The following is a 21,822-nucleotide window of genomic DNA, read 5'->3' as shown; positions in this document are numbered from 1 at the left end:
CACTGCATAACTCAATGGGCATCTGAGTTAAAAAGCCCAATCTCTCCACGATGCATAGTTATCAATTGGGATTTCATCGACATTGAAAACAAACCATATGGGAGCAATTTCGGCACGTTTCAGCTATTTGCTAGTACTACTTTATCTTCCTCTGCAGTTTGATCATTTGAATGGGTGACCCATAGAGCAACCTCAAGGCGTTGACATTCCTTGCACGACAAGCCTTAATGTCCGTGCAGCCATGTAAAAGTATCGACTTTAATTACCGTCCTAATTATTTACATTGTACCATATGTTGAAATAACAGGATAAAAACCAAGCAGTAGCAATGCTGTCTTTGCTTAGCGAAAATCCTAACACTAGAGGCACTTTCCAGATACTTATCCCTAACATTGGCTAGGAATCAGGCACAGACACAAAGCAGATCCCATAAATTTTTCTCACCTGCTGCGCGTCTCCGTAGTTTTCGATGGCGCCTGATTCGCTCCCACAATGTTCTTTCCTGTTAAAGTCATCTGCGCCGTACGGCACGGCAGGGTAGCTGAATTCATCGTAATTAAAGGCGCTCCCTGCTGTGCCCTTCTTTATCTGCAGGGTGCCAGTCATGTGATTGATTACGACGTCCACGTACACTCTGTTGGTACAAAAGCGCAAAATTCTGAGTATTTCCCCACTGAACTGAGGAAAACGTGGCAGGAAGTTCATGCACATTGTTGAACATTTGATATGTGCGAGTGCGTGCACACGCGTTAGTTCTGCTCAGCTTGATTGGCAGGTGACTGTAAAAGACTAATATATATCTGCATTGATAACTGGGAGTAAAGCTTGAGTCCGAGTAGCGGAAGGCCTCGCTACTATGCATATGGACAGGCGCCCCGAGCTACGAATGTTGAAGATCCTGGTGCTCCATGTGCAAAAAACGCCGGTTAATTTGCAGCATAGAGTTTCATACAATAATTACTCGAGGAAACTCTGGTGTTAGTGTCTACGGAAGCTGCAATGGGAGCGGTTACGCCAGTGTAGGAATTATGGGGAGCGCATGGCTTTGCCTAACTTCGCCCTTCCTGCTTCAAACGGCTTCGTGGCTTTGTAAACTCCTCATTTTTAACAGTTAACATTTTAACAATAAACATTAGTAAAATTGCCCGACGGCAGGATGCGAACACAAGACGTCTATCACAGAAGACCGATTTTGAAGCCGTTCAGCCATAGACGCATGCATCGCAAGGGATATGAAACGCCTCTGTGTATTTATCGCAGGCAAGCCAGTGCCTTGAGACACTCGGCGTATTTCGATTTGGCCTCCTCGACAAGCTCGATCGTTGCAATTAGTAGCGATTGTGCGTGTTCGCAACATCTTCTTCAAATACATTGCTCTGAAACCTACGACAATGATGGAATATGAAGCCTAATAAACAAAGCCACAAGAACCTCTGAATCCAGAAGCACGAAGATCAGACAAATCCATGTACTTCCCATCATTCCCATGGTGTTTCAAAGATTGCAGCGCCAGAATTCCCGCTAGTTTATTGTACAGAACTGTGATTTGAAAAGTGTATGCGTAGTGCGAAAATATCGCTCCTTAGCAAACGTAGGCTTCAGCAGGCTGCGTTGACATTCATATCCCTGGGGCTACGTATACGTCGCTTTGATAAACCGCGCATTGAAATGTTCACTGCACGAAGATGTTTGATTGCGCAAATTTGCCAACGTCTCCTTAAACCGGAGATTGAGCCCAGGAACAAGTGCTTATGTTATTGGCAACGTGTGCACAAGAGACCGGAAATCAGATGTCGACATAAGTGATTTCAGTCTGTTGCATGCGAACTACCTTTAGCTTTTAAAACGTTACGATGAAACGCGTTTATTTGTGGGAGGTAGTGAAATGTGATCACGGGGTGCTTCGCTCGCTCGCTCGCTTCTGTATGATGACGGGAGCCCACTGAGGGGGATTGGCTAAGAACGCAGCGGTTCAGTGGATGGGTGGAGATAAAGCTTGATATATATATATATACATAGATATATATATATATATATATATATATATATATATATATATATATATATATATATATATATATATATATATATATCAGGCTGAAGCTAAAATTGTACCGGAAAGTACACAACCTAATTTCAAAACGTTTCGTTTCCGAAGAAAAACGTGTGCTTCATGGACGGAGAGGAAATTGGAAGTTAATAACTTTTAATCTATTTCAAAGTGCAATTCCTGTTCTTCTTTCCTGGAACCAAAAATAGGGTTAAGTAGGAGACAATCTGGGCCAACGTCGGCGTTGTCTTCGACGAACCGTTTACTATTGCCTATAATTTCCCCCGTTGCAGACGATGGCCACCGGTCGAGTCAGTCGGAGTGCCGATGCTGAAAACGTTTGAGACGGGTGACGTGAACGACGTCGGTCTTGCTAGAGCGGCGGTCACTGGCCGTGAGGTAAGATGTCGTGTACGTGACATCACTGAGACTGGCGGCAGTCACAAAGTGACTGGTGTACCCGGGCCAGTAACTTTCCTATACACTGCGCTTGAGGAGTGCCGTCCACAGCCGCACTGAGTCGCCTTTGGTATGCGATATGCGCTTATGAAGCTCGTCATAACGAGTCTTGGGGTGATCTTGTAAGGGAAAAGTACGAAAGAGAGAATTACGCCGGGCCTCCTCAATGCGGTAGACCGTCTCGGCAAGGGAAGGTTTGTCCTTTTAGGGGAATGGTAGACTGCAATCAACTACGACGCATTATTGGCGGATGCAGAGAAAATTAATAAAGGTCGGTATCCGGATGTCGCAAGCTGTGCAGTATTAAATGCAAAAGATATGAAAAGTAAATCAATTTCGCAATTTCTGCGTTTCAAATCGACACACATGGAGAGCATGTTGCCCAAAGTCCTGCCAGCCCATTCAGTGAGACCGTTAGTCGGCGGGTGGCACGAAGTCGCATGACGATAGTGAGACGCAGAAAGACGCAGCAGTTCCTCGATAGCATCGTCAATAAGTTGTCAGGCACGGCGACTGATGGCGACGTGAGGTGATCCATGACGAAAAATTATGAACGGCAGCAGGAAATAAGGAAATTCTGCAGTCGTTGCTGCAGGAATTGTGTCAGGTGGTGATTGTAGACTATAATCCATCGGTTTCCATTGGTGGACTGCGTAACAGGGCCTAACAGGTAAATACCAGCAATCTCTAGAGGTGATACAGGGAGTGCGACAAGATAGAGAATCCAGGCGGCCCACTATTCGGACTTTTCTAGAGCTGACATAGTTCAGAGCTGGTAACGTACGTAGTCGTATATTGGCGCATCTTCGGAAGTCCATATTGTAGAAGGAAGTGGGGTTGAAAAAAAAAGGCAGCCAAACTGCTATCTTTGAGTTGCCCTGTACGATAAGTAACAAGGTCGGGAAACTGAGCGTCAAGAGTGGCGCGGTATTCTTCAAAATCGCCGGCGCCGCACACAGTTGTAGGAAAGGGAAGCCGCGAAAGACACTCAGCGTTAGTGCTACTGTGACCGTTTTGAAACAAACCTCGTTCATTTCCTTGCAATAGTCGGCACCAACGAACTTGTCAACCAGAGGGGTCACGTAGTCCAGTGAGCCAACATAGCGCATGATGATCGGTGGCAATTGAGATTTGGCGTCACTATATATACGGGCCACATTTGAGGACTGTGAAGATGACAGTGCAGTTTCGCTCAGGTGAAGTTAAGGAACGGCTGCCACACCAATCATAATATACTCTACAGAGTCATTACTTGGAACCAGAAGGGCGTCGACGCTAAACCTATTGTTGTCGTGGTGTCGGTATGTAGTTCAATGGCAGCACATGGACCAAAGTTAACAATACACGGCTCCCGAATTAAGCACAAGCTTGAGCTGCAAGAACGAAGGCTCTCATCCTGCTGTCCAATAAGAAGGCACTTCTTTTTGAGTACGCAAGTCGGGGAGTAGGTCAGGTAAGCAAATATTGGCACAAAATGCCGGAAGTGCGAGCACGAGCGCACAACACTTCGCAGTAGTGAGTGCGGCTGCTTGAATGTGCTAACCGCAGCTGCTTTTTGCGGATGCGAATGAACGGCATGTGTGTCAACAAGGTGACCTAGCACTATCGATTCACTGCCTCCAAAGTGACACCTCTTAGAATTCAAAGTGAATTCCTGGTTTCATGTCCCATAACCACGACTTGATAATGAGGCACAGCGTTGTGGGGGACCCCAGATTAATTTTGACAACCAGCGGATCTTTAACATGCCCGGATGAACGGTACACTGGTGTTTTTGCAGTTCGCCCCCATGAAAATGCAGCCGCCGGGACCGCATTGATTCCACGCCCTCGTGCTTAGCAGCGCAACACCATAGGCGCTAAGCCACCGCGACGGTTCTCTTAGAAATCAAAGTGAGCGCAGCTCTCCCGATTCATGTAAGGGCAATGTCGATACAACGGTTGTGTTGGTCAAATGTGCGGCCAAGTACAACGCTATAATCAAGATAGCATAAACAAATCGCCCAATTCATTAACTTTGTCCATCAAGCGCTCAAACGTTGTAGTCTCCATTAAAAGACCAAAACGACATTACATTACATTCAAACAAACCCACTGGGGCTATAATGGTTGTTTTCTCTGTGTCATTTCAAAGCATGATGATTTGCCAATAGCCAGGTCTTCGGCCGATGGAGGAGAAATACGAAACCTAGTGCAAGCACTCAATGACGTCCTCGATCGGAAAGCGTGTATACATTCTTCCTCGTAACAGTTGAGACGTCGGTAATCCACACAGCACCTCAAAGAACAGTATTTACTTGCACACAAGAATAGCAGGTACAGTCCAAGGACTAGGTGACTCCTGAATAACATTCTTTCACATACCTTCTACCTGCTGAGCTATAATTTTGCGCACTTTTAATGAGACGCGCTACGGTTTCTGGTGGATTAGATGGGCCAATCCCAAGTTAATCATGTGGCACGTACATGGCGCTGGTACGCGGTCTTGTTCGACGCTCTCAGCAAAATCAAAGACTGTTGCTTGCTTGTCACAACATAGACCACGGCTTGGCGCTTGTCAGGCGGCAGCCATTCGTTGACCATACTCAGAAAGTTCCCCTCGGTAGACTGACAGCGACAGAATGTAGTTTTTTCATCACTCAAGGCCACGATGCAGCTGCTCGCGTTTTGTTGAAGCAAAGTGAGCCGCGTTCCACAGAGCAGTACAACAGGCTCGCGAGAGCAATTCAGTGTCAGTAATGCGGGTCGTCCATTAGTAGCAAAAGCATGCAACACTGCACAAGTACATTTTTCTTGTTGCATTTGAGAGGTGTCCGCTCCACGATCTCATCAAAAGTGCTACTGTCTGTAGCTCTGTTTGTAACTCTGACCATCGACTATGGCGGAAAGAGGACGTCTTTAACAACGGTGGGAGTATCTTGACAGCCTGCCGAGCCTTTTATAAAAGCATACAACAAAATTTCAGCTGCGCGGCAACGTACACTAGCACCACATTCTTGAAGAAAAATAGATCCCCCGAATCACTTCGATACGAATACTGAGGCAAATTATTGCTTACAAAAACCAACGTTTCTTTCTTCATGCAACTTGATGCTTTGCTACTTTAGCACTTCTGAACAATTTATTTTTCTGCACTCAGCAATTTATTTCAATTAAAAACATTAGTTATGATAGCGAAGTTGTTAACGGCTAGGGTTCCGTGCATTTTTCGTGTCCTTCAACAAACCTGTTCAGTAAAAACTGTCACCATCAGCGATGGCTCGTGCCACTGCTCGCCCGTTTGTCGTCGTCCTCTTGTTTGACGGCTGGCACCGCTGCCGCGCATCATGCCAGAGTTCCCATAGTGCCACTCCCTCTGCGAAGGCGCTGACGGCACACTTCCCACTGGCGTCCGTGCGGTGATTTCGGCCACAAACTCTTTGCCTCAATATTTCGCAGAATGAAAACACGAATGTATACAACGAATGTATAACACTAATGAACGCCGGTGAATGAAAATAAATGTGCTCGTACCTTTGTTCTAAAATCTGTGTCACCTCATTGTCGTGTGCTACACAGCTTCGCTGATCATCCACCTTCCTACAGTGGAAAAGCTGATGATTTTTAGGCGCTATTACATGCACACAGCGAAGTATTATATATTGAAAACCTAAGTTGGAGGTGACATGCTAGCGAAATAAGTAAAAGATTAAAAAAGGGAAATGCTACAAATAATTCGACGAGATGAAATAATGAAGAAGGTGCCCCACCAATGGCTTATCTGAGAAAATACAGATCAAGCCCCCCCCCCCTCTTACTCCTCAAAGAGATTTCATGGTTATCGAAACAATAAAGAACAATAAGAGCAATAGCCTTGCATTCTTTCTCAGTGCAATTCGCATGTTCAACTTAAACCAGGAATCATGTGGCGTCTGTAGAGCATAGCAGCCTATATAACACTCTTTTCTACTGTCTGACAGAGCATTCTTTCATAAATGTCATCTTTCATTAGAATATGAAGTGCTGTATATTAATGCAGAGTTAATGTCCGAAACTAGCTGTTACTGCTGACCAATTCATGGTGGCTACCCTTAAACATGGTATGGTGTCAATTAAGAGTGCAGTTAGATGGCAGCACATTTTGCGTACCATCCATATTCTGTTTTGTTTTGCGAGGACTATCTGAGACTCCTATTAACAAGCAATCCGAGGCAGAACAATACTAATACGTGCGATTATTGAGTAGCAAGAATTGAACTCATAACCGCCAGTATTCCAAGCACCAACTTTTACTAGAAACTTCGGGCGCGGCAACAATTTCAAAAAACACAGTATGTTATATTGCATCAGGCGCATTGCAGCGCCCCTTACCACTCCTGGGCGCTGCATTTTTCTATATTGTTATAGTGTTCAAACATAATCCGAACCACAACGCACTTCGGCAGAAGATTCAGCACACGTGTTTCTCAAAAGTGGTCGAAGGCCCGGAGTTTCCAGCAAAATGTTATACCTTAGAAGCTGGCTGGCATCAATTCTGCAGTACACAACACGCAAATTGTAGGCATAAACACAAATTGAATTAGTGAAATATTGTCGATAACAGTACTCGCAAACTCTCGTCTGCACTGCGCCAAAGCTATGAAACATGGTCAGCACGTTCTACCTCAAGTTTCTTTCTTGCAAATATCTTCAATAGTCCTTGCACAAACGCTAGTATAGTCATCGTCTTCTGCTGAAACGTCTGGCTCCGGCGTTAGGATATGCTTGAGGGAGATCATCACCTGGACTCTTTTCCGGCAGCAACAGCTTTCCACGCATCAATTTATTTCATTGCGCTAGTGTTCCGTCTCAATACAGTCCGACTGTTGGGCGCAGATGCTTGGAGACTGAATGTTATAGCGAGCAAAAAAAACGTTCAGGCGAAGACAAGTCGCAAGCACGGTGTGCTTAGCTGTGCACCCACCTGACGCCGGCCCCGTTGCAGCGGCGAACCATGTCACGAAACTGCGTCTCGTTGCCGCTCCGGTTGCCAATTTTGTAACTCACCGACTGGTACCTCTCGTACCATGGCCGTTTCACTGTCTCCCCTAAGACGATGCCATGTTCATTCACTGGCGATGTCTGCTTCACGGAAACAGAAAGATTACGATCGTCGCAAAAATCGGGTTTAAAACGAACCACAAGAACACTAAGTACTATTAAAGTTGAAGTGATAATTATTGCCTTCCGATAACGACTGAAAAGCACAGGATTCCGATGTAGCGGTCCAACGCGGGCTGCAGCAGAGACCCTTGACAGTGGATTATTGATTGATTGCGTGTACCATTTCTGACAACCAGAGGGACTAGGGCGGATGCTGTGTTGGAGGTCTCAAGATTAGATGTCACCACTTGTAGTTTTTTAGTGATTGGCAGACGAGCACATACGGCTGCCGCTAAGTCTAGTCGAGCGACGAAACCGCGACCTCCTCCTGAGCAGTGAAAAATGATTGCCACTTTTATAGCGACATGGCCATGCGAGACTTTCTATCATAGTCGAGGCCTTCTCCAGCAAATAAAGAAAGCGAATTCAGGATTCTGTTACAATATTGGGTGCCAAACAAATGAGCAGCAATGCGGAAGTCAGAAAGTGCAAAATAGTGTAACCTAAACCCTCTCTTAGCTAAACTTCGCTGACTGACACTTTATTTGCAAATTTTCATGGACACATCCCAATCGCGGGGCTCAAGTTACACGATGCTCTGGACACGCGCACCTAATACTGGTTGTAAAAGTAGGAGCGATTCTGAGGTTGGAGTTTTGAAACCCATGAAAAAAAATCATTGGCATTGAATGTATTGACACATCTTCTTATTTGTCTTTATCGGGCGGCATGTTTCACCGCCTAACAAATGTTATAGCACAGCGCAGGACACGCCTGCATGTATCGGAAGTTTATGGAATATTATCGATGGTTCTATCCGCTGTCTGTGACCGAACCTTGTGTAATCTGATTGCATGTGTGCGCGACGCGAATAAAGTAGAACTTTGTGGAAGGCACGCGGGTCCCAGCGATTACTCTGGAACATTCGACGACTGATTTATAAAAGCCGACGCACTTGACCCGCTCATCAGATTTTCGACGATCGCCGACCGTGTTCGCCGCTATCGTTGTGCTATACGTGTAGCCTGTTCTTGTGGGCACAGGTTCGCCCAATAAAAGTTAGTTTTTTTCTTTCACAGTATTGCTACTGTGTTCTTCAACGTCACCACCGCGTGACATATCACTTTTTTATAAACGTTAAGCGCTTCCACAAAACTAACCACAACACCCATCTACCCTGTCCCTCATTTTGAGAACGAAATTATAACAAATGGGGCTTTACTTTAAAGATAATAGTTAACTGAACGTGCCTTAAGATTATTAGGTGTGCGAGAAATTGTTTCTAAAAAGGCTGATTATAAAAACCTTACACTTGTAGTTTCCCGATCGGGCAGCTACGGTGGCGTTCCATCAGCAGCAAACACTGCCGCCTGTCAAAGTCACTGATGCAGTAGCTTATCATAATGCTGTGGCCTGCTGGTCGCGATACCAAGCACAGAATGCCCGTAGAGGCCAAACTCCACCATTTCTTTATATAGGGACTGTACCCTTCGCATAACAAACAAGTTATAAAAGACAAGACAAGTGGGTGTGTTTTTCCTTATTTGTATTTTTGTATGTATATTACTACAGAAGATTAGCGGCACATTCCCCGCAATGATAAAAAAATAGCTTTTCTCTCTTCGTCGTCATTTGGCGCACTGCAGGCTGCGGACCATGACAGTACCACAATACGAGTTGCCTTCTACAAGCACCGCGACAGGCTAGCGAAAACGATAATAGTGTCAGTGGCAGCGAGTGCTGTAAGCAGCTGTTTCGTGAACATAGTGCTTCTAATGATCGTGACCCCTATGACGATGAAAATGATCAGTGTTCATGTGTTCGCCTGTGTTATATTCCTGACATCCGTCATTGAAAATATTTTCTGCTTCAAGAAACCTGAACTCACACGCATCCTTCACGTCATCGTGGGAAACTCTGCCACACCTCATCCCAAAATATTCCGTTTTTGAGAAGCAACGCGTATACTTATCATCACACCGCTAAATATAGCGATGGCACATTCCTTAGAAGCAGCGCATTTTCACAAAAATACGGCATTTCGATGTCCCATGTTTATCAGGTTGCTATTGCGAAAAACAGTGCGCAGATCTAAGCGGAAGTCGCTGTTAATTAACATCAATAACTGGGTTTAGAGCAAATAATTGTTATTACTATGCCACTCGGTGGCAGCGCGTGATAAGCACCCACAGAGTGATGGTGGTGGTTAAAGAAAAGCCACAAAGACCACCATTCCACTTCAGAAAGCTGAGCAAAACGCTCCCAATAAATACGCAGATTTTGCAAGAAACGGACGAGTCCATGCAGCAACAAGCGCGGCGGAAGTTGTCTGTAAATCACGGTCAGGCTCCAGTCACAGAGAACTGAGCGCTGCAGAGCAGAATGAAGGAGACGCAAGTGAGCGGAGACTAGGAAAGGGTAGTTTAGCAAACAAAGTATGCGACAGCTTCAATTTAGAGCCGTAGTAGCTGAATGCAGATGGTAAAATCTCAATAGCATGTTCAATTCAACAGTGCCAAAGAAAAGTGAACATTTTAAGCACCTCAGAACGTTTACCTAAGTTCTGACGTGCATTTTCACACTAAGTGCTGGGAGTATCTGCCATCAAAAGCTTAATATAATAAATATGATAAACTGAAAAAGAAAGCGAATCAGCGGGCACAATTGAAGGTTATATAAGGACAGCATAGTTACAGAGGTACAATTCCGAACTATATCCCTCAAACGGCACGCCAATAACAAATTGCTTTCAGCATACGATTATTCTTTAGGTGAGTCGCACTTATTCAATTATCTGGAAATCATAACGTAAGTTCCGGCAGTTGTTTCGCCAGAAAGTGCAAATTGTGTTCACAACTTGCACTTCCGCCAATGATATACAGCAGTAACGCAGTACGTGGTACACTATTTCGATAAAGGCTGCGGTGTCGGTACGACGTCATGCGGGTCAACCGGAAATGGCTATCTGTACGACACAACGGCTGCGCCAGTTTTGATGCAGGGTGAGAACAGTCGCCTTTGCAGAGCGTGCCGATGGAATTAAGGAACTGGCGAAAACTGTTACCGAAAGCAATTCATACGAACGCTGAGACGTTTAAGCAGCATACTCGGATTCCGGCAGAGCTGTTTCTGACGTAGCTGCAGAAACTCAAGCCCTAGTTTCGACCGACTGCGCAAGCACGATTTAACATAACCTAATATAATATAAATCTTTTGCCTGCCCACAGTTCATGCGCGCCGCTTATGACGCAGCCATCGATAGCCGTTTCCGCTTGGCCCCCACGATGTCGCACAGTCAGACATAGTGTTTGAGAAAGACGTGACACACTGTTTAATGTGGCGTCGCACTCGCTAAGGACTCTAGTCAACGTCTTCTTCCTTGGGGAAACTAAGGCAATCCTTTGGTGAAGTGGGGGAGACACGGCTTTTCATTCCAGTTTTCTGTCCTGCATATCACTTCTGCTTACTGGTTTCTCCTGCACACTTGCAGACTGACACTAGCTGAGGGGATAAGCTGCAGAGCATGACCGCGTCGTTCAAATGCGCATCGTTTGCTGCCCACAGTCCCGTTTATTCAGCTTAAAGTGGAATCGTATGCGTGTGTGTCCTCGTGTGGTCTATTGCACTTCGTTATCGAATCGTACACATATATCAACCAGCTCCACTAGAAACATCCTTATCGCACTTAGTAGTGCTGTAACTTTCGTCTTTGGTAGTGTATGTTCAATATGAAGAAAAAGCCCCTTCGAAACATTCTCAAGCGCTATATTTATGCGAAATACTGCCCCAACGTGACGGCAGCCCTTTTATAGTTTTTTTTTATGAAAAGGCTTCATGGTGCCAAAAGCACGAGGCATGCTGTAGCGGGGGCCCCGGATTAATTTCGACCACCTAACTTTCTTGAACGTGCACCCAACACACTGTACAAGGCCATTTTTGCATTTGGTCCACATTGAAATTCGGCCGCGGGCGTGGCCTCAATATAATCCGGCGACCTTGTGCGCCCGCCGTCGTTACTTAGTGGTTATTATGTTGGGCTGTTAAGCACGAGGTCGCGGGGTAGAATCGCGGCCACGACGGCCTCATATCTATGGGGGCGAAATGCGAATTGCCCCCATAGCCCCAATGCGAATGATATCGTGGTTTTGGCAGGTAAAACCTCATTTCTTTATATAACCTAATGCCCCTAAGCAACCACGGCAAGTGCCAAACCCTCGCAAGCGGTTTTAAGGGGAAGCTTTAGCTCATGGACACCTGTCTAAATACATGCAACGGAAGGAATTGTGTTCCTAGACCGCCACTGTACCAATTTTGATGAGGTTCGTTAGATTTCAATGATAAAGTTAAGATATCGTAGCTTTAGGAAGGAGATTTCTCATTTTCTCATTTAGGCTGCAGATTTTTTTAATTGCTGAAAACTGCAAAAAAACGAAACTATCACGCGTACATCTCAAGCTGAAGAATAAAAAGGATATTGAAATTCTGCACACCGAAATTATAATTCATGCAGAGCTGACAAAATGGGTATACTGTACACCCCTATGACCTACATTGTTAATTTGTGAATGGACTGTTGCAAAACCTTTTTTAAAAATCGCAAGAAATGCACATACGTTGCAAATTATTATAGTGCATCCGTCAGCCTGAGGGGTACTAAGGAATACATTTTACCGAACTGTGATGCCTGTTTTTGGTATTGACTTCCGTATCTGTAAACCTTTTATCTGTAAAATTCTGAAGCTGACCAATTATCGGCAACTTTTTGAAAGATAACTGCTGTATATCAGAATTTCGTTTCCGACACTCACTAGTTCATCGAGTATGTTATAAGAGCATTTTTGTGTTTTACATGTATTTGTAGAGGTGGCATCGAAGTTTCGCCAGAGGCTCCTCTTGAAATTTCTGGCTAGAACTGAAACCTCTACCGTGGTTCTCGCATTTGTGTCAGTTCGTGTTTTGTTCAACATCCGAACTTTCCCACAATTCAATGTTGGTTTCTTGTTTCTGTTGTTGTTTCGTTAGTTCCTTTCTTCTTTTTTCTTTCTTTCTTACGGTGCCTACCTTTGTATAGGTCGACAAGCAGTTCAAGACATTCTTTATTGTGAGGCGAGTAAATTAATAAAAATAAAAGCCTCAGCCCACTCCACATAAATATAGCAGTTCAAGACAACACAAGAAGGAACACTCTCAAGCATGCATACACCCACATACACGCACGAACGCATCGGCCGTAGGCGGCACTTCATCAAGGGCTGCCGGCCGAAACATCTCACTAGTGTCATCATATTTTTTACCATGGGCTCGCGGTAATTTCAATAGAGTTACCAGGAACGCTGATAGTTCCCTCCGGGTAAATATTCACAGTGTAGTAGGCGCGCGTATGAAGCGGTTTATTGACGTTTCAGCCGGGGTCCGGCCTTCATCAGAATACATTGCATGGTGTCGCAATGCAATGTATTCTGATAAAGGCCGGACCCCGGCCGAAACGTCAATAAACCGCTTCATACGCGCGTCTACACCACTATATATATATATATATATATATATATATATATATATATATCGATACATCTCAAAGAAATATTGCACGCTCTATGGTATTCCACCAAAAGTGCGCGACACGATCAGCTGGTCCTAGGGCGTCGCTTAATAGTTAATAGAGAGAAGTTGCGCAACTCGCCTGAACACCGCCATAGCCACGCGGGCCAAGGAACGTTTCGCACTCTTCGGCAATGTCCTCGAATGTCCACTCGAACAGGTGCACGATCACGCTTCGACCGGGAACCGTGTTCGGCTCCTTGTTGCTTCCATGGGCGCTGCGCCAGCAGTTCAACAGCGTAGCCGTCAGCAACAGCAACCGCAACGTCCACATTATAGCTCGATGTTCGCAAGACTACCGACTATACTTTATTTCGTAATCTGACACGTATTTGGAAGCGATGGGGCAAAGCATCTCTCGCTTCCAATTTGTAAAACGTGGGTGAAATTTAGCACTCAAGCACCATCTAGTAATTGTGTAATGATTTCATGTAGCATATAGAAGCCCCGATCTCATTGTTCCCAAATTTTTTCTCCAACTTGCTAAACAGACACGAGTGCCAGGAATAAGAAAAAAGAAGTAAACGACCTTCCATGATTATTTTATGTCTTGGAAGCTTTTTGGCCAATAATGTTCTGCGTGAAACATAAAAATAAATGGTGTGAAAACATAAAAGACTACGTTAGATCGGGTGCTTACAATGCGATGACGCTTTAGTCGTCTTCTCAATTTTTTTTAAAGCGAAATTTTCTTGGCGAGCCCTCCTCCACTTTCCTGACCATAGCTGCTGGGTGCTCATGCCCGCACCAGTAGTTCACATTTAGAAAATTTTAATTACGTGCCCAATGCTGGGATCCCACCTGGACCCCCATTAGAGCAAGGCGATGCTCGAACCCCAAGGCCACAATTACCGCGAATGCTTCTGTCGTGCCAACGCCAACAAGCTCGTTGAGATGATCGCCGCGTGGTTTGCATTGTGTAGCACGGGTACGCGAGGGCGCATGCGCACTCACCACTTTCCTTTAGGTGAAAGACGCGGCAGCGAAATAAGCAACTTTATACCATTTGGATAGCCGCTTCACGAAAGCTCTGCTTCACATAGGTTCAAAAATGCAGAAACCCTTCTTCAAAATTCAAGCGTAGATCGGGAAGTAAAACGGCTGAAGATCAACGGAAGGCACGTGAGCCTGAGGTGGTCCCTCACGTTCGTAAACTTTCCCACAATCACAAAAAGCTAGCAATAGGCATGGCGTGCCAATTTGTTTTTCGGCCCCAAATAAGCTGGGAAAGTTGTGTTGTCGCACTTGTAACGCCAGATAACATGGATGCCAGAAAGAACAACCAACCTTCCCTTAGTTCAATGTTGCACTGGAGTGATGTATTGCATTCCCATGTCATGTGGGATGTTTTACGTCGGCGAAACTGGTCGCTGTGTCAATGACCGTTTAGGAGAACACGCTAAAGACCTGAAAACACTAGATGATAAATACGCACATTAGATTGCGCACTTTAGGAAATGTACCGAATGTGTCCCCTGGTTGAAAAAGACGACCATTCTAGAAAAGATCACTGACGAGACCGTGCCCATCAGTTTAGAAACCTAACACATTAACAAATTCGCTAGCAAGAATTTTAGCACGCCTCCCCTTGCTTTCTTTGATGCTTAATTTGATCTTCTGGATGCGACTGTCGGGAGTTCAGATTGTAAAGAAAAAAATAAATATTTGTTTGCGTTTTGTTGCCCTTGGTTGGCAGGATAGCGCTTGCATTCTTGGCACGCTACCGCCCTTGAGATGTTTTTCCCCTTGGTTTCTCTTGCTTCACTCTGGCGTATATAAGGTGTGCTATCGTCGCCAATAGCACCAGTAGTTACTCAGCGATTGTGTGTACGCGCGTCTCCCTTCTTGTGGTCGTCTTTTTGCGCTGTTACCCTATTTGAATTTCAGTTACATATTATTGCATCAGGTAGAACGCCTTGCAACGAGTGCACAAGTAGCGGTACAAGGCAGTCACAGAAGGATTGGGGATGAAAGAGAAGATTATAGAGATGTAAAAATCCTAATGTAATGCAAATTATCTAGGGCACAGCTCAATAATTCAAGCAGGCTATGTGACTGTTTTTCGCCGTCCCGTTTCAAAGGGAATGTCATTAAATCATCATCACCATTAACATCGTACCGCGCCATTTGACATGCGCGCTACGTAGCATCAATACGTAGAAACTTTACAGTGCAGTTCTGTTATGTTGCTTCAGGCATCTGGACAAGCAGTAGTTGCACATAGCAGTTGCATGCTGCAGTTAGTTGGGCCTCATAAGCTCAAGCAGGTTATGTGACTATTTCTCACCATCCGATTTCGAAGGGTATGCGAGCAAACCATAATTATGATCAACATCAGCATTAGCAGCAACGTACTGTGCCACGGCTCAAGGCATGCGATAAGCGCGCCACGTAGTCTAGACAGCTGCATTTATATTTCGGTACGCGTTGGGTGGCGCCTCCTCGCAAAGTAAGAACCGCTGCTGAAGAAGCGAATCGTAGAGCTTCGCGCGAGACTGCAACCAGGCAGCATCGGGCTCAGCAGACCGCGGTGCAGAGAGCAGGGCAAGCTGCAGCACAAGCCGCAGCTCGCCGCCAATGCCGAGCGGTCAGCTCAGATCGTTCTCCCAAAAACAACGCGAAGAGACTTCGCCGCGTGGAGCCCGTAGGGCGCGGTGCCGCGAATAGAGCTCATTGGAGCCGCTTCTCCACCTCAAGCTGTAACTGTGCCGCGCAGGCCTGTTAATTTTTTTCTGTACGCAATCGAATTTTTCTTTTTTTTTTTGCTGAAACGCAGTATTTTATGTGTGCAAGTATCGTGCAGCAGTCAGCCTGTGAAGAGTTAGCCACTCTGCTAGCAAACTGTACGGCTAACATAATTTTGAGCATCCTTTGCAAACAGAGGAATGACCTCGCACGTGTTTCAAAAGAAGGGAGCACGAAGAAAGGAAAGCTTGTGCCTGTACTCAGAAATTAGTATTGTCAATTCACTGTCTCTGCCAACTTTACATTGTATATTTCGTGCACTTTGGTTGTTGCAAAATAATCATTGTGAATTTGACGCACTTAATGCTTTTTTTCTGACTTGTTTGCTTGTGTTAGCTGTATGGTGGGCTCCTGACGGCAACTAAAAGCCGTGGTTATTCTGTGCAGTCGAGTGCTCTGATACGTATTTTACCTGTATATATACTGTTTTTGGTTAGTAGACCCAGTGCAAAAGTACGCCGCTCGCGGCAACCGCCGCAACTACGTGCGCGGCCGCCATGTTAAGGGGCGCCGCCAGGTGCCGCTGCTGTCACGGCTCTTAGGCATATGTTTTTTGATTGCGTGGCAAGTCTGCTTTCAAAATATTTATTAGGCAATCGCCAACTTCTGCTGTGTTTCTGAATGTTGCCAGCTGGGATACCGATGCAAAGGCGGCGAGAAGGTTTAGCGTTTAGCGTTTTAGCGAAACATTGTGGGAACGCTTTACAGGCTATGACAACCGCGTTGTGTGTGTGTGTGTTAATTAATTATGGAGTTTGACGTGTGTTGCTACGTGTGTGTGTGTGTGCGCGTGCGTGCGTGCGTGCGTGCGTGTGTGTGTGTGTGTGTGTGTGTGTGTGTGTGTGTGTGTGTGTGTGTGTGTGTGTGTGTGTGTGTGTGTGTGTGTGTGTGTGTGTGCGCGCGTGTGTGTGTTTGTGCGTGTGTTTGTGTGCGTATGAGAGAGAGAGAGAGAGAGAGAGAGAGAGAGAGAGACAACAGCAGGAATGAAATGACCGTACGTGCTAAATGCAGGTGTTAAACGGCGCTTCGTATACACTGCGCAATACTAGCGATAAAACTTTGTTTCCCACCGCAATGAATATTTCTGCAAAGTGTTCGTTTATCCACGCATCTGTTCGTATTTTGATGGACGGTAATGTTGTGGAGCACTGACATAGGGTGTAGAGGCACTGTCGCTCGCTGAAACCACAGTTGTACCGCAGTGCAGCGAGCATAGTACTCACAACATGTTAAAATAAATGACCCCGTCGCAGTGTCCGCAGCCTATACAGGCACAGGCAAGCTACATAGATACGGGAAACTGTTTGCATTGACGGAAAGTCTGTGCGACCCTAAATTACACCGTGATGCAAGTCTAACGTCGCACTCATTAGTCGGCCTGACTGGTACGACGCTGTGACGTCTAACAATGTAAAACATCATTCCTAAATTCCGTAATGGCACGGCGCCCACCAAATTTTCGAGTCAGATCAGACGCTGGGATCTCTTCATTACCCTTCTTTGCCCAATTGGTCATTCAATTGCTTTGACGTGAAGGAGACACACGAGCATTTTTAGTGCAGATTTACGAAGCAAAAGCCCGAAATTTTTTAACAGGTGGTAGCGGGATAACCGCCTTTTTTCCGGGAGATGAAGTATTTTGCGGTTTAGTAATCAGTAAGCGGCTTATCAGTTCCACGAGCGTGAAACCCTGGTCAGCGATTCTCCCCAGCAAAGTGGTTTTCCCCAACAAAGCTACAAGTACTAGGACAACCAACCTTTGCCTCAAAAAGTAAACTGATGCAGACGTTGAGTGACCGAATTCGATTAAATTATGCGCTTTTCATTTAGATAGCCTACTACATGTGTCCGAACAAGTGCACGGCGTGCAGGAGTTTTTATGCGCTTCCAAACATGCCCAATCCATGCGCGCACCAATGCCCTTGCAGGCTTCCTCAGCGCTGTTGCTAAAGTTTTTTCTTTCAAGTTCTTTATTTCTGCCTTGTACAAATACAGACAGCAGAGTCCCAGAAATAGCTGTCAGAAACAGCTTGACAAAGCCGCCGCCCCCTTTCGCTTGGCAGTGGCTTCACAGCAGGGCTTTAAAACAAAGGTAATTGCAGTCTAATAACAGTTATACAATAATGAACAAGTACAAAAGAAAACATAACAAAATTATACAATATCTAAACAATATTGACCACAAAGAAAAACAACCTACATGGAAACATACATAGCACGCAAAGCACTGTTTGACGCACTGAAGAGATCAAAATTATTATATACCTAAGCATTTAAGAGGGAAGGAAGAGTGAATTGTAGGCGCTCTCTACCGGAATTTATTCGAGGGGTCGGCACCACCCAATTCTCCGCATGCCTTGTCTTGTAGGTTGCTTCTCGGGCACGTAAATCAGCAAGGTAGCGTATGTGGTTGACGTTTTTCTGTGCTTCCAGTTTAAACCGAACACTTAAGCGGTATTTGCACAAAATGTGGATCTTCAGCACACTACTTTGCAGAAAGAGATCCACGCTCGGCGAGCCCCAGAGGACATTGTGAACATGACGAAGGAACTTCTGCAAAATGTAGATGGGCTGAAGACAGCTAATTGTGGCTGTGCCCCATACTAAATGACAATAGTTTAAATAGGAGGAAACAAGGGAATTGTACAGGAGTAATTTTACTGGCCTTTGAAGAACGTATCTGAGCCCGCCTACGACCCCAGTTATTTCTGCCAGTTTCGTTGTGATATGGTCCACGTGATTTTCCCAAGACATGCAGGAGGAAAAAACTACTCCGAGACACTTAAATTGCTCAACAACATCTATACGTCTTGAATTCAGCTTAATCTCGAGGGAGGAGGGAACTGGTTTATTTTTAGGGCGGAATATGACAGCTTGTGTCTTCTTTTCATTTATACGCATGCACTTGGATTTGGACCATTTTTGTACTTCGTTCATAGTGTCATTGCATTCCCGAACAAGGAGATCTAAATCATTTTCAGCAAAAAAAGATGCTAGTACCATCAGTGTAGATAACAAATTTAGCAATGGAGTTAATGTTGGAGATATCATTAAGGTGCATATTGAATAGTAATGGTCCCAATATACTGCCCTGTGGAACGCCAGAAGTAACAGATTTTAGTTCATATTTCATATTGTCTATGCAGACAGCCTGTTTTCTATTTGATAAATATGATTTAAGAAGCGTTTGAGCCTGTCTCCGAAAACCATATTGCTCTAAGTTATTTAGGAGTGTCGTGTGGTTCACTAAGTCAAATGCCTTCGAGAAGTCCAAGAAAGCTCCAATAACGAAGGCCTTCTTTTCAAACTGTGTTATTATGTATTCCTCTTGTTCGAGTAACGCTAATTCGGCAGATTTATTTTTACAGAACCCAAATTGGTTCGGTGACAGAAGATCACGCTTAATTATAAAATTAGACAAACTAGTATGTAGAACTTTATCAAAAGCTTTTGAGAATATTGGGAGTATAGATACTGGTCTATAATTTCATAAATCATCGCTGTCTCCTTTCTTATACAGAACCGCTACTTTGGCTATTTGCATTTTATTAGGAAATGTGCTGGTACCTAAGCATAAGTTAAGCATATCTGCAATAACAGGCGCAATGACTCCTACAACATGATTCACATGCCTTACTTGAATTCCGTCAATGTCACAGCTACGGCTATTATTAAAATTTTGTATTACTGATATAACTTCTGTTGTAACCGGGTTCAGAAATACCGTTTCATTATTGTAAGTGTTCAGGTATTTATTAGAATCACATGGCGGATTGCTATGAGCCAGGGTTGCAAAAAGTTGTTAAGGGCATGCGCTATCTCTTCTCCAGGTATATCTTTATTATCGAGCTTTAGCGTACTTGGGGCAGCTTGTTGTTGTTCACGTCTCAGTAGAAAATTTAATCTTGACGACAGCAAATCGTGTCGACCATATTTAACTTCAAGTAATGTAGAGTAGTATTGCGCGCGTGCCTGGCGTAGTTTTTTTTGTTTACCTATTCCTGTATTTCCTAAACATCCGCAGGTCATCTGTTGAACGTGAATTTAAAAAGATTTGGTACAGCTTGTTTTCCATTTTAATTTCTTCGCGTAACTCAGAAGTCACCCAAGCTTCGCGAGTTTTACGTTTTGAACCCCGCACTTTTTATTTTTTTATCTATGCAATTGGCATCATTCAGCCGGAACAACTTACGTTTTGCAGGAGTAGGTCACAGGGATTGTAGAGGCAACCGCGTAGCTCTCCGTCACCAATTTGTAGGACTTTCGTCGGCCCTTTGCAGTCGTAGTGGAAACAAAACTGCCGAGTGCCATCTCCCGCAGTGGCGGTAGGCACGACAAGTCCCTCTCCCAGCTGTGTACAGGGTAAACGACATCGCTCATGTCGAAATGAGCGTCCAACTATCCGACGAGCGACGTTGCAGCAGCGAATTGACAGCAGCTCGTTACGGAGATTACGGTGCTCCACCCAACACGACGAATTCATTCCCAGGATGCTTTTCCCAACCGAAACCTAAACTCAATTTACTCGGCAGGTGGCGTACTTTTGAAAAGGGTCTATTGATGCACTCTGTGGGAACACTACTACGCTGGCGCACAGTGTTTAAAAATTCAACGCATTTGAATGCTTCTCTGACAAATTGATAACTAAACTTCGTGCATTAAATAATGATTATGTATCGAATTTATATTCCGTATACTTGTAAATGTCTCGGATATGTTCAGATCCTCACTCCTTCTCTGAACAGCCTTGTATGTAGGACTTGAACAATGAAGTAATTTAGATTGCATTTCATGTGTAGGAACAATAGATTTCAGGGCACTCATTCTTTGGTCTTAATTTGCAAATTGTACTATTTTGAACAGTCTTGTTCCACTGTGATGTTATTGTCACTAAAGCACTGTGGATAATCAAAATAAACGCTCCGCAATCCTGACGTCATGTGAGTGCATTTTAAGGAATGTGCTAATTATTCTGATAGTTCACAATGTGATTGCTAAAAAAATACTTCAGCGAACATTTCCCGTTTCAACCAAGTAGCGCTCGACCTCTAAACGCTGCAAACAGCCTCTCCAGCTTTCACAATTATTATCCCAGCCCCACTCAGTGCAAGGGTGAGTTGTTTTTATCGAATGCTAGGGCGTAACACAATGGAGAGACTGAATTGCTTGCAAATAAAATAAAAAAGCATCTTTATTAAATCGGGCGGTATCATGAGTAGTCACGCATGAGTAGCAATGCACCGCGCTCGAGCAGGAGCGAGCCGGCCGCGCAGCGTGACGTAGCCTAGGTCACGTCGCGTGACGCGCAGGCCTGAATATCTGTCTAGGAGATGTTGCATATACCAACGTTAATAGAGTAGGTTCAGTTGTCAAACTCTCCGTAGGCGCCGTACATCGCCGTTGCCCCCGTGTCTTGGTTTGCCGCCAGAGGGCCGGAGCACCGTAGGAAGCTCTACGTGGGCGCAGCTCTGCGTTTGCGAAGGGGCTCGGGTCCTCCGACTTCGCAACTTACGTACTCGGCAAGTGCTTTCACCGATGCGTCTTTAAATGTATGTATAGTCTCGCGTTTAGGAGATTGATTAAAAAATTTTACGTAGCTGCGAAAGTGCTGCTGCGCTGCCCCAGAGTGCGCTGTGGATTCCTTAGTCCAGGACCGCAGCAGCGCCGGCCGTCCACTTCGCTCCATTAATCAGCTGTTGCTAATAAGTAACTGTAAGTAGCTAATTCGTAGTAATCGATTAATTAATTATTAATGCGAAGCCATGGTATAACTCATGAGGCGATGTTAGCGCGACCACACGATTGTCCAAAAAAGTCACCGGAGCCCAATCAAGGCAGTTCACGACGCCA

At 44.9% G+C, this 21,822-nt stretch overlaps 1 protein-coding gene across 1 annotated transcript in view; it reads right to left on the bottom strand.

Annotated features, from left to right (window-relative positions):
* Positions 1 to 7,580, bottom strand: part of LOC142576533 (alpha-amylase-like) — a 52,477-nt gene extending 44,897 nt beyond the window's left edge. Inside the window, exons 1-2 of the mRNA XM_075686690.1 lie at positions 7,451 to 7,580; positions 445 to 634 (exon numbers count right to left, since the gene is read on the bottom strand). Coding sequence (XP_075542805.1) covers positions 445 to 634; positions 7,451 to 7,482 — 222 coding nt within the window. The 5' untranslated portion in view covers positions 7,483 to 7,580. The remainder of the gene's footprint in view (positions 1 to 444; positions 635 to 7,450) is intronic.
* Between the last annotated feature and the right edge of the window lie 14,242 nt (positions 7,581 to 21,822).

This window comes from Dermacentor variabilis, chromosome 3 (genome assembly GCF_050947875.1).
Source record: "Dermacentor variabilis isolate Ectoservices chromosome 3, ASM5094787v1, whole genome shotgun sequence".
NCBI lineage: Eukaryota > Metazoa > Arthropoda > Arachnida > Ixodida > Ixodidae > Dermacentor > Dermacentor variabilis.
The sequence above is the reverse complement of the archived record's forward strand: the minus strand, read 5'-3'. Positions and strand labels throughout refer to the sequence as shown.